General features: G+C 33.3%; 3 protein-coding genes across 3 annotated transcripts; 1 reads left to right on the forward strand and 2 right to left on the reverse strand.

Annotated features, from left to right (window-relative positions):
- The first annotated feature begins 811 nt into the window (after window positions 1–811).
- Window positions 812–4184, forward strand: LOC125856497 (uncharacterized). Its single transcript, XM_049536057.1, has 5 exons — window positions 812–1020; window positions 1393–1440; window positions 1558–1680; window positions 2576–2948; window positions 3038–4184. Exons 1-5 carry the CDS (start codon window positions 971–973, stop codon window positions 3851–3853), a joined length of 1410 nt encoding a protein of 469 aa, XP_049392014.1. The 5' UTR covers window positions 812–970; the 3' UTR covers window positions 3854–4184.
- Window positions 4185–6188: 2004 nt separating this feature from the next.
- LOC125854780 (uncharacterized) lies at window positions 6189–7427 on the reverse strand. Its single transcript, XM_049534362.1, has 3 exons — window positions 7298–7427; window positions 6937–7079; window positions 6189–6530 (listed from the first exon to the last, which is right to left on the reverse strand). Exons 1-3 carry the CDS (start codon window positions 7425–7427, stop codon window positions 6438–6440), a joined length of 366 nt encoding a protein of 121 aa, XP_049390319.1. The 3' UTR covers window positions 6189–6437.
- Window positions 7428–10804: 3377 nt separating this feature from the next.
- On the reverse strand, window positions 10805–12457 carry LOC125855281 (transcription initiation factor TFIID subunit 7-like). The gene is made up of 4 exons (XM_049534991.1): window positions 12362–12457; window positions 12144–12263; window positions 11718–11791; window positions 10805–11262 (listed from the first exon to the last, which is right to left on the reverse strand). Exons 2-4 carry the CDS (start codon window positions 12261–12263, stop codon window positions 11106–11108), a joined length of 351 nt encoding a protein of 116 aa, XP_049390948.1. The 5' UTR covers window positions 12362–12457; the 3' UTR covers window positions 10805–11105.
- Window positions 12458–12463: the final 6 nt, after the last annotated feature.

Genomic DNA, 12463 nt, shown 5'->3' on the forward strand with positions numbered 1-12463 from the left:
CCAAAGCCTAACTTCATACCCGAAAGTTTAAAGTTTGAAGAGCCTGAAATTTATAATTTTAGGACTGATGGTAGGCTCTCTCGATCTGAATTTAAACTTCATTCATTTGTGATCGAGGAAGGCATAGAATTAAAAAATTATAAATCACTTGTTTTAAATGAGTTAGGTGTCTGGATCAAAACTCGTGAAGTACGGGAGCTAGAAACACAAATTTGTGCAAGCATGAATGTCTTTATGATATGTAGCCAAATATTAATGAAGGTTGTCAATGATGTCTTCAATTTAAAGAGTTAAGTCATTTTCGTGATACTTGGATAAATTCAAATAACTTTTCGCAATAAAAAATAATGTAATAATGTAAATGTAATAAATTTAAAGACAAATGACTATTAATAAAACGAAAAAGTAACCATGGTACTAGAGGGAATATTTTCTACAAATATATCCTTCTTCTCTATTCCCTCTCTTGTGTAATAGAAAAAAAGAAATAAAGAAAAAACAAATGCTTTGAAGAAAATTTACGTTGTACCTTAAAGTTGATGCACCTACCAAAATGCAATAATTGCTCTTAAGGAATTTTCTTTTTTGTCGACGTGTGAATTTGATATGATTTATTTTTTCGAATCTCAAATATGAAAAAAAGCATTTAATAGAAAAAGCTTATTCCGATTTCATTCAATGTGAATTAAAATTAGTCGTTTCAAAGCGGACTTCTAGTGGGAAACCAAAGAGTAAAGGTAGTATGAATTTATTTTCTATTTTTGTTTTCCTATGGATAATTGACCAAACAATGACTCCTTACCCTGAAAGTTTCTTCCTTTTTGCCCTTTATAATTCTCACTGTCATGTTTATTTCCCTTTGCTTTCCCCAAAACCAATCAAATAAGACATGCATGATTTGTAAAAATAAAATAAAAAATTGGTTTAACAAGGAAAGCAAGAACTTAGACACATCACTTGGTTAGTGACAATGGGTTTGATCAGCTTTCTTCTGATTTCAGCTAAAATTTTGCTCTCTTGGTAAGTATTATCCATTCCTCTCCCACCAAGACTTCCTCTTTCTTGATCAAAAAAAAAATCTTGTTTTAATTTGTTGATCAAAAAAGATAATCTTGTTGTTGTTTTCTAAGATTTTCATACTAAAGACATGATGGGGCTAAATAATCATAGGATGATTTTGGATTTTGTTAATAGTTGTAGCACATTGTGCTCTTGTGGGTTGTCAATTTTTTGTCCTATTTTTCTGGTATTTGTTAAGCCCCTTTCTATATATACACATGTAGAAAGAGAGAGAAAAAAATTAGCCTTTTAAGTTTTGTCTTTGATCAACTGCTCTTGACTTCCATATATCTGATTCTCTCTCTTTTTAATTTTTGTTTTTTTTTGCTACAGTTCTTTCTGGATATTTTGCAGACCATCAGTGACATTGCTGTGTCCTCTGTAAGTTAGTAAAAAGAGAAATTAATTTTTTTTTCTCTTGTTTGTTTGAGTTTTTGTTGGATATGTGCATTGGGATATTTAGGCTTTTGAGTTATGTTACATTCTTGATAAAAACAGATATGCATCAATTCGGGCGATAGAGAGTGACAAAGAATCCAGCTACCAAAAGTGTCTTCAATATTGGGTCCTATTTGGATTAACCACAGTATTGGAATTGACTCTTGCAAAGCCTTTGACAGGGTAATTTTTTATTTTGCTTTCATCCAAAGACATGTCTTTAGAATTCTTATATGTAAGTTGATACCTTATGATATTGGTGGTTAAACATCTTAATGCTTGGTATTATGAATGCAAGTCAGGTTATGGATTACTATAAGAGACGGAATTGCATTGTTTGTTAATCTTGGGAGCTTTGGTGCTTTATGTATTGTTATTTTTGGTCTCCTATGATCTTATTCTTCGATTTTAGTGTTACCTGTTTTTTTTTTTGCTTTAGTTATTGTACGTTGTGTTGTTGCTACTTGTTCTTTTCTTAGTTGTTTTCAGTATTGGCTTCTTCACTACTGTATTTGTTTTACTTGTTTTTTGGATATGTTTTTCTTGAGCTGAGGGTTTATCGGAAACAACCTCTTTACCTTCATAAGGTAGGGGTAAGGTTGTTGTGTACACACACCAGACTCCAGTTGTGGGATTATTTTGAGTATGTTGTTGTTGTAGCTATGGTGCTTTATACTAAGAATTCTACTTCATTATAGCAAGCGTTGTGTAACGCTTATGTTGGGCATATATTTGTTTTCATAAATTGCTGGTCATTGATGAATACTATAAGGCATAAGAACTACCCAAAAAGAAGCCAAGGCTTATTTTAGGACTACACCGTTTCATTCATTCCTTGGATGAGTGAGAGAAATATTCAGCATCTGCAATTTACAGTGATGCCATCTTTTTTTGAATGAGAAAATGTATGGATTTATATGTTAGGAAATACAAATTCAGAATCTTTAATGCAAGTTGTAGTTGAGTTTTTGGTTGTTCTTATCGTGCTCGGTTCATGAGTCTCACCAAGGGTGTCTCAAACCTGAAGGACATTTTTCAACAATAATTTAGTCTGACCTAAGTGTGTTGATTTCTTCAGGTTCTCATTTTGGCATTATGCAAAAGGATTAGCATCCCTCTTGCTCGTAGTGCCTCAGTTTGGTGTTGCTTCTTATGTGTATATGAACTTTGTTAAGCCATGTCTTTCCCCAAATCCACTCATAGAATATGTCACAGAAAAGAACGAGTGCATGCCCATGGAGCGAAGTTGCGCAGACTCTTCACTTTCAATGCCGCACCCGCGTCGGATTCTCCAAAAATACACTACTTTTGGAGAATCCAACACACAGCTGTTGACATGTTTTAAGAGTCCGAGCAACATAGTCATGGAGTGCAGTGATTATGTTGCTGCAGCATCCCGACATGTTGAACAGGATAAAAAGGACAACCTGCAAAGTTTCGTTAATTATGAGGTAATCATAGTTTTCCCCTACAAACACCTCTCCTATGATCTTAAGACAGTGACATGTTCATGAACATTTTGGTTATAATTCTGTTTCAGGCTGAATCTTCTCCTAAATGTGATCGGACAATTTATCCTAAGAAAGTTCAAAAGGACTGGAGCTGCCCGCTCTGTCTGGTGAGCGTCTCCAGCGAGAAATGTCTAAAGCAACACATCAAAGGTAGGAAGCACAAACTGAAGGAAGACGAAGAAAGGGAACATGAAATGATCATGGCAAGTAAAGAAGCTAAACTTGCTTCAAAGTTGGAGGGAAATTATTTAAAAGATTTACTTGAGAGTTTGAACCAGATAAAATCTCTTAAGTTTGTGGAATTAAGAGGCTTTAATTTGCCTATTAGAAGACCATTTAGGTTCTGCACTTGGAAAAAGCCCAAGCCTGGATGGACAAAGCTAAATACAGATGGATCTATAGACCGGAAAAGAGCTGGTCTTGGTGGTTTGCTTCGTGATTATGAAGGTGCTGCTATATGTGCTTGTGTCTCTGAAGTTACATGTGACGATATCTTCTTGGTTGAGTTACTGGCTATATGGAGAGGTCTTATGCTTGCTGTCAGTATCGGGATCAAAATGATATGGGTAGAATCCGACTCGATGAGTGCAGTGAAAGCTATTAACAAAGAGCAACCACATAATCAGAAAGCTGCTAGCTGTCTCCAACACATTTGGAAAATCTTGAACAAGTTTCAGAAGCACCAAGTCACTCACTCGTGGCGTGAAACAAACCGAGCTGCTGATTATTTATCAAAGATGGAAATATCAGGAAGTGACATTGTTATGTGGCCTAGAGATTTCCATAGTCCCCTTTGCAAAATTATTGCTGAAGATGCTGAAGGAAGCTTGTACATTAGACGATAATCCATAAGTCTATCAAATGTGGCTCGGTAAAATTATTATATACATCAGCTTTTTGTTGCTAACAGAAGACTACCACCTGGAAAGTTGCAGGCTTGCTGTACATTATAAGGTAAGTAATTTTTGTTTCCTAAGTGTCGGTGCCAACCTGTACGCACCTTGACTAATCCACTGGGTCAGTACCAGTTAGTAGGTAATGTCCCAGTTGCAAATATGTTCAGTAATGCATCTTGTCTTCTGATGTGCTTCTTGTAATTAAGTGTTGCCTTTCTTGCCTTATTATATTATGGAAGTACAATGTTTATGAATTGAAAGTATCAAGTATTGGTTAAAACTTCCAACTCCTAACTAAATATAACACAATCTGTCATATGAGTTCAGTCTATCTTATTCGTTCTTATCTATAGATAGCGGAAGAGAGAACCTCCAACAAGGAAAGGTACGAATATGGAAACTTCTCTGCCATTTGGAATGGAAAAACACAATCAAGCTGGAAATATCTCATGCATCAAGCTTTACTATTCTCTTTGAGTACTTGTTATAAAAATCTCATGATTAACTCTGCCTTCGTTATATACTCCTCTCTTTCATAGTTTTATTACGTTGCGAAACTAAAATCTATTTTTAATATATGGACCAAGTAAAATGAAATGGAGAAAGTGTCTTGGAACAAATAAAAAGTCAAACTCAAAGTAGCAGAATATCTTGTATGAATTGCACCCGGTTGCCAGTTGCACAATGCTATATTCAGCTTCCTTAAAATTCTTTAACTTGTAGCCAGATTTTACATAAAAACGTGAAAATCAAAGCACTGTATAATCTTTTTTTGTGATGAGGATCTACAGCAAGATGTATATAATGCACGTCATGAACTTGAACCTTGTCACACGATTTGTATTATAAAATATAAAGTTGTGAAAAAGTGTGTTCCATGTTTAAAGTGCTCTGTTAGAGTCTAACTTATGCTATTCAAACTTCATATTTAAGGTCTGAAGTTAGGCATTGATAGTTCAAATTTCATACACGAGGTTTGAAACTTCAAAGCTTAAACTCTGAAGTTGATAATTTGTTAAATGTTTTTTTTAAAAAAAAAAACTGGCTATATTTTAAACAATACCCTTAAAATCAGTTATTTGTGCGAAAAAGTACACTCTTCTTGGGCCAGTGTAGGTAACACAGCCCAACGAGAATGAGGATGATTTTCTTCGAGATAATATAGTTTTGAAAATTCTTTTCGTGGTTGAACAATTATACTCGTCTAGAGAAAGCTCTGGAGATTCTATTGAAAATTTTATAACATCATATTTGTATGTTATAGTTATAGTTTGCATAATAGCGCTCCATTTCAAATTTTATGTTTGTTATAGAGCTTTTGATTTGTATAATTCGCTAGATACATCCAATTTTATACAAATTGTTCAGTTTTGTATAAATTCATTTATACATTGTAATTTGTATAATAAGATCTGTATTTGTATAATTATAAGTGTATAGAACGAAAATATATGTATTTGTATTTGTATTTGTATATACACTTTTCTCTTGCTTTATACAAACACAAACACATTTGTATACTGAATGGGTAATTGTATACCGAAAATGACTAATTGTATACCAAACCAGATGGCAAAAAAATGAGATGTTTGCTGCGAATAACAAATAAAATAAACTATGACTATAACATTTAATTTGAATTAATAGTTTNGCTTAAACTCTGAAGTTGATAATTTGTTAAATGTTTTTTTTAAAAAAAAAAACTGGCTATATTTTAAACAATACCCTTAAAATCAGTTATTTGTGCGAAAAAGTACACTCTTCTTGGGCCAGTGTAGGTAACACAGCCCAACGAGAATGAGGATGATTTTCTTCGAGATAATATAGTTTTGAAAATTCTTTTCGTGGTTGAACAATTATACTCGTCTAGAGAAAGATCCGGAGATTCTATTGAAAATTTTATAACATCATACAAATATTTGTATGTTATAGTTATAGTTTGCATAATAGCGCTCCATTGCAAATTTTATGTTTGTTATAGAGCTTTTGATTTGTATAATTCACTAGATATATCCAATTTTATACAAATTGTTCAGTTTTGTATAAATTCATTTATACATTGTAATTTGTATAATAAGATCTGTATTTGTATAATTATAAGTGTATAGGACAAAAATATACGTATCTGTATTTGTATATACACTTTTCTCTCGCTTTATACAAACACAAACATATTTTATACATTACCGAATGGGTAATTGTATACCGAAAATGACTAATTGTATACCGAACCAGATGGCAAAAAAATGAGATGTTTGCTGCGAATAACAAATAAAATAAACTATGACTATAACATTTAATTTGAATTAATAGTTTGTTATTTCATACAGTTTTATATTACGTTACATTGCCAACCATAAACAAGAATTATCAGAAATATTAAACAAGTAGTAAATAGAATTAAATGGATGTACCAACTACGAACCCTAAATGACAACCTAGTGATTAACTTAAAAAGAAAGAGCCAAAACTCTATCCAACAAAACTAGTCGTCATCATAATATTATTAAGCTGGTCTTCAAGGTCTAAGAAATCAAGCCAGTGTGGTAGAACTTCTTCGACACTCACAAACCATATTCATGTAAAACTGACATTTGCTTAGGTCGCCTCCGTTGACATTGAGACACTGCAACAACGAAACACACCTTATTATCAATAGTTTTACCAATATTGGTTGGCTATTTGAATTCTCATCTTGTTAGTGAGGGTTCGATTCTCATCTTTGTACCCTAATTTTATGAAAATATTAACTAAACAAACTTTCTTATTTTACCATTATTTCAAAAATTCTCTATCATTTATACAAAAAAATTCAAAAACCTATACATCTCTAATACATTCCTTCTCTCTCTAATACATCCCTATTGATGTATGTATCTGGAATCCATAAATTTTAAGGAATTCTTGTAATTTGGAAATAATAGAGAAATAATGTAATTAGTTTTTAATATGAAATTTAGGTAAATTATACTAATTTTACAGCATTAACAAGCAAATGCAACAGAGAAGCTATAGGAAATTAGCATATATACCTCTTGGAAAGCTGTCATTGAGGCAGCACATGAAGCTGAGGGGGCAGAATCAGCCACCTGAACCTCATGCTTAAAAACCCGAGGGCCTAACACGGCATCTGTTACCCTATGGCCAACTGCATTTCCACTACCAAAGGCCATTCCTGTTTTTTACCACACCAAAATATGAGCATTGACATTGAGCATATACAAATTAACGCTATCAGAATCTCATGACCATGATTGATTTGGTTTTGTCGTAGGTAAACCAATAGTTCAAACTACACTCAAAGGTAGGGCATTTTCGATTTTTATAAGAACTTCTGTACCAGAAACAATGCTATCAGAATCTGACTGTTGTATATTTGAAGCAATTACTAACCATCGGTAAATGAGGAACCTAGACCTCCTGCTGCAGGTTGAGGTTGACTCTGTACAGGTGCTGGAGGAGGAGCAGGAGCAGCTGCAATATATGGGAACAAAAATTCCAAGTCATACAATAACAACGACATACACAGCGTAATTCTAAGTTATCAAAATATATAGTAATTTGAGGCATGCACTGCCAAAATTTTAGAAGGAAGTAATGAGATGATCATGACTTGCCAGGCTTCGGCTTTGGCGGATTCTTCAGTGGCTTGTCAGCAGCAAGACGAGGAGATGAGCGAGATTTTGACCATGGAAACCAACTTCTTCCTGCAAAAGAAACTGTGTCATCTTTTCGTATCACAGCTTTTTGGCACAACTTACATGCATGTTCATACAACTTTTTGGTGATAAAAGATACGAGAATATCAATTAATCTTTGCGAAAAAAATTGTCTCACCAAAACCATGTTCCGTGTACCCAAGAACAATTTTGAAGTCATACTAAAAAGTTGAATCTCTAAATTTCAACTGTGCCACATAAATCGAATCGAATGGAGTATCTTTTAGTACTCCAATTAAAAAAAGCTGAAAGAAGCAAGTTAAAGGAAAAATAACACACATTCTTTTCACCTCAAAAGGAAAAATTAAGTGACGCCATTTTACATGGCATCCATGCACATAACGACTCGACCCTACAAACAGTTTAACCAAGAGACTGAATATCAAATGTAATTCACTCAAAAAAAAAAAAAACATGTATATTTCTACCAAAAAAACCAATGATTACAGACCTCCGCCGCTGCTACTACTGGATCTGAACCCACCACCACCACCACTTCGACGACCCATGATATTCAAAAGAAGAAATTTGAAAGCAAAAACTGGCTGTGAAAATGGCAGACTCAAGCTGAAGGGCTTGGGTTTATATAAGGGAGTGGGGTTGGAGTAGCTTGAGGAACAAGATGGATTTCTATTGGCCAACACGTGATGGAATTTTTCTTCTGCAACATTCATATTTTATTTTATTTTTGGATTATTTGCTCTTTTATCTCTATTTTGTAATTATCTTTATAATTAATCATCTTTTCGCATAGCTTAAGTTTATAATTTTATGCGAGTTATGGCTTGCATTATTTCGTTAGATATATGTTTGATTAATAAAAATTAAATATCGAGAAGCAAATCATGCAATTAAATATCATATATATTTTTTAATATATCCAAGATACTTCTGCAATCCAAATAGATACCTATAAAAGTCTAAACTGATCTAAATAAAAAAAGAGATGATATTTCGTCTGTTTTATTTTATGTGACACTATTTGATTTGGATTTAAAATGAGAAGGAAGACTATTGAAACTTATGGTCTAAAACAGTCTTTAGAAATTTGTATAGTTATAAAACATTTCATTAGAAGTAAAAAAAGAAATTTTGAAATTAAATTATTTTTAATTATAATAAGGTAACATTCTGTATAAGTTTATGTGGTCAAGTTTTTCTTTTTGACTATATTAGTTCAATTCTTTTCATTCGATTTCTGATCATTTAAGACAGAAAAACAGGGCCAAAATTAGGAGTATATATATAATATGTTGGACTGATTTTATTTGTTGTCTTTTCATACCAACTGAATGGATATAGAGATTCATATGGTAATTCTCAACTACGAGATTTGAGTGTATTTTATTCTTGTACATAACTACATATCATTAAATTATGAAGAGGACTTGCTAAGCTTAAGAATGTCCACTATGTTTCTCACTTGAACTTACATTTAAAGGTGTGTTTGGTATGAATGAATGTTTTTCAATTTTTTCATATCCAGTTTGATCAAAATATTTTAAAGGGGATTTTCTTTAAGAAAACAAATTTCTTTAATGAAAGTAGGAAAAACAGGTTTCATAGACAACAAGCAACATTTCAATTTCATTGTCTCCTTACCACGCACCCACCACCCCTGAGCCTCCACCTCCGACCTCATCTCACCTTCATAGTATTTTGCTAGATATCATATAAATGCTTTTGGAATTTTTTTTAAAAAAATCTGCTTACATATCGAACACAAAAAAATAAGTACTTATTTTTCAAGAAAATATCATTATACATGGAAGACATTTTCCTTAGCACCAAACACACCCTCTAGAGTTTCTTTGGCTTTAGGCTCAACAACATTAACTTTTTCCTTTTCAACTTGCCTATTGTGCACTGACGAAACAGTATTCATTTGTTTGAACATTGGAACAGAAACGAGAAAACATAGTAATCCCACAGTTGAAAAACTACAGCTCTGTCAACACAACTCAAAGTCTTCAACACAAATTTGGTCATCATAACTAGGCATAAAAACATTTTCACCTTCTGCATGCATGCAACTTGTACAGATATAATATATGCTAAATCAACACCCATTGTCACAAATCTGACTCTGAACTCACAAGAAGGTGACCTAAACATCAAGTTCTCGAGCCTTACACGATTTAGCCTTCTCACCATGTTCCTATACTTCCATCCACTCTCTCAAGTCTCATCAAACACAACAAATTTACGAGTTCGGAACCTAAATAAGCCACAAAAAGATGAAAGTGATCAAAATAAGCCACTAGTCTAGTAAGCAACAAAAATAAGCTTAGTGGAAGAAAAAATTTCGTTTTATTCAATATTCCAAACGTTTTCCGTTAGACTCATAACATGTATATTTTAATATATAATGGAACTATTTTTTACACTTTGTAAAACGGAACTATTTCTTACACTTTGTAAAGTGAAAATTTTTCTTACACTTTATAAAATGGAAGAAGATTACATTTCAAGAAAAGTTACTTTCGTGAAATTCAGAATGATGGGTCTCTTTTTAATATATATATATATATATCAAATTTTGCATTACAAAAGATGAATTTCCGGATCATGCTTTTTGGAGAATTTAAAATTAAATTTCAAATCATAATTTCAAATTGCATATTCAATCATTAATTATAAATCATGACTTCATATCGTATGTCCAAACACAAGCTAGACACCATCAAATCTATTTTTGTACTAATGAAATAGCGTGGTGTAGATTGTTGCTTGCGAGCCAGTGGAACCCAAATGATGTTGTTTGACATAATATTATTTTTATAATTAGTTTTAATTTACCTAAAGGAAAAATATAAATCTTTCATATTTGACTAATCCTTTGATTCTTGGAGTAAAAGATTTTGGACTCTTATAGATTGAGATTCGACATTTCTTTTCACTTTACGTTATACACAATGTGCAGGTAAAGTAACTTTTCTTAAAGTGTAAGAAATAGTTCCGTTATACAAGGTGTAAAAAATAGTTCCGTTATATATTAAAATATACACGTTATGAGACTAATAGAAAACAATTGGAATATGGCATAAAACGGATTTTTTTCTTCCACTAAGCCTATTTTAGTTACTTACTAGAATAGTGACTTATATCTTTTTATGGCTTATTTAGGTTCGGAACTCCAAATTTACCGACTCCAACCTCTCAGGGTGTCGAAGTGAATCAATTTTGCAATAAACAACTTCTTATCTTAGAACAAAGTAAGCGAATTCAATACATCAAACTGGAGACAGACCATCACTTTACAGAACACAATTTGCAATTGTCATGCTCGCATGTCTGAAGTAGACATTGCAAACTGTTATATTACAGCGACATTCAAGCCTAGACTCGATAAGCCAACTGTATTAAAATACAAGAACTAAAATTTCTAATAAATTCTGACGGCAACTAACCAGAGTGCACTACAACAATAGTAAGACTTGGTAGCCACTATAACAATAGCAAAGGCTGGAAAATGCCCTCGGCTATATTGAATCATCAGAATCCTCAGACTCAGTTCCATCAGGATCCTCACCAGCTGTCCCGGGCTCGGAAATGTCAGGCTTTGTTGCAGGTTGTGTCACTTTCTTGTTCACATGGCGTGCACTTGCTTCACCTCCTTCCTCTTGCTCAACAACTTCTATGTATAATCGATTAGTTAAGGAGTAACAGAAATGAGAAAGAATATGAAAGCAAGTCCTCTACAATGATATTGAAGTTCTAATACATACTTTCAGAACGTGAACTTGTTCTTGTTTACAAGGGGCCTATGAAAACAGAATCTCAGGAAATTTTCTGAAAGCTCAAAGCATTAAAGTTTCCCTGACATTACCACAAACCTCTTCCTGGTAAATGGTCAAACAGAAATTTACACAAGATTTTTCACCAGCAAAAGTTGTCCAACTGATTGTGGTCTACAAGCTAAAAAATGTCAATTTACCAACAGCATAACTAGGATTCGTTAAAACTCGCAGTTCTAATTTGTCAGAATATAGCCTATATAAACATTTAAAATGAGTCTATTTAGCTACTTCCATTCCCGTATATTGACCACGTGTCATTCTATTTAAACTAGAGGAGAAAGCAAATATGAAAGGATATCAATATTCTCAGCTGTTCCACCAGACATTATGTTCTGCAAGTCTTTCTCAACACGCCGAACAAGCTCAGGCTGCCAAAAGTATAACAGGCACATTGTAAGTACAAGGATACATACCAGAAAAAAAAAGGTGATATATAAAACTAGAAAAGGGTGGATCAAGGGATAAGGAGAGCTCCACTATATTTACGAACAGATTTTATTCCAATTCATTTATCGGCAGAGAAGCAGATAAAATGAGAAGCTTCAGGTAGAATAAGCCCCTATTTGCTTTCACACATATACCCCAAACCCTCCAAAAAAAAAAAAAAAAAAACATACCCCCATTCCACATAGTAGACAGCCCACCCCTGACATTCTCTCTGTAGGGACAAACTAGAAAGTAAATAAATGAGAGTTTTTCTCAGGAAAGTAAGATTGTTACATTAAGATCTGTCTCTCTCCGGAATCTTCGTCTTCGTGCATCTCTCATTGGAGGTGTGAGGCCATGTCTATATTCCACCACATCTGGAACAGGATCACCTTCTTCTCTCACCATAATCATCTATCAGATCAACAAAGTTTACATTCTAGGAACAATGACGATTGAAAAATCATGTTCATATAACTGAAGGGAAAAAGAAAGATTAATCCCAACCCTACTTGACCAATGTCTGCGGATTTAATGAGCACGTTGTCATCATAAGTTTTGTACGACTCCACTATGCAAGGAAGATTCAAAAGTGATGCAGGAAAGTGCTCGTC

The sequence above is a fragment of the Solanum stenotomum genome, chromosome 2, assembly GCF_019186545.1.
Source record: "Solanum stenotomum isolate F172 chromosome 2, ASM1918654v1, whole genome shotgun sequence".
In the NCBI taxonomy this organism is placed as follows: domain Eukaryota; kingdom Viridiplantae; phylum Streptophyta; class Magnoliopsida; order Solanales; family Solanaceae; genus Solanum; species Solanum stenotomum.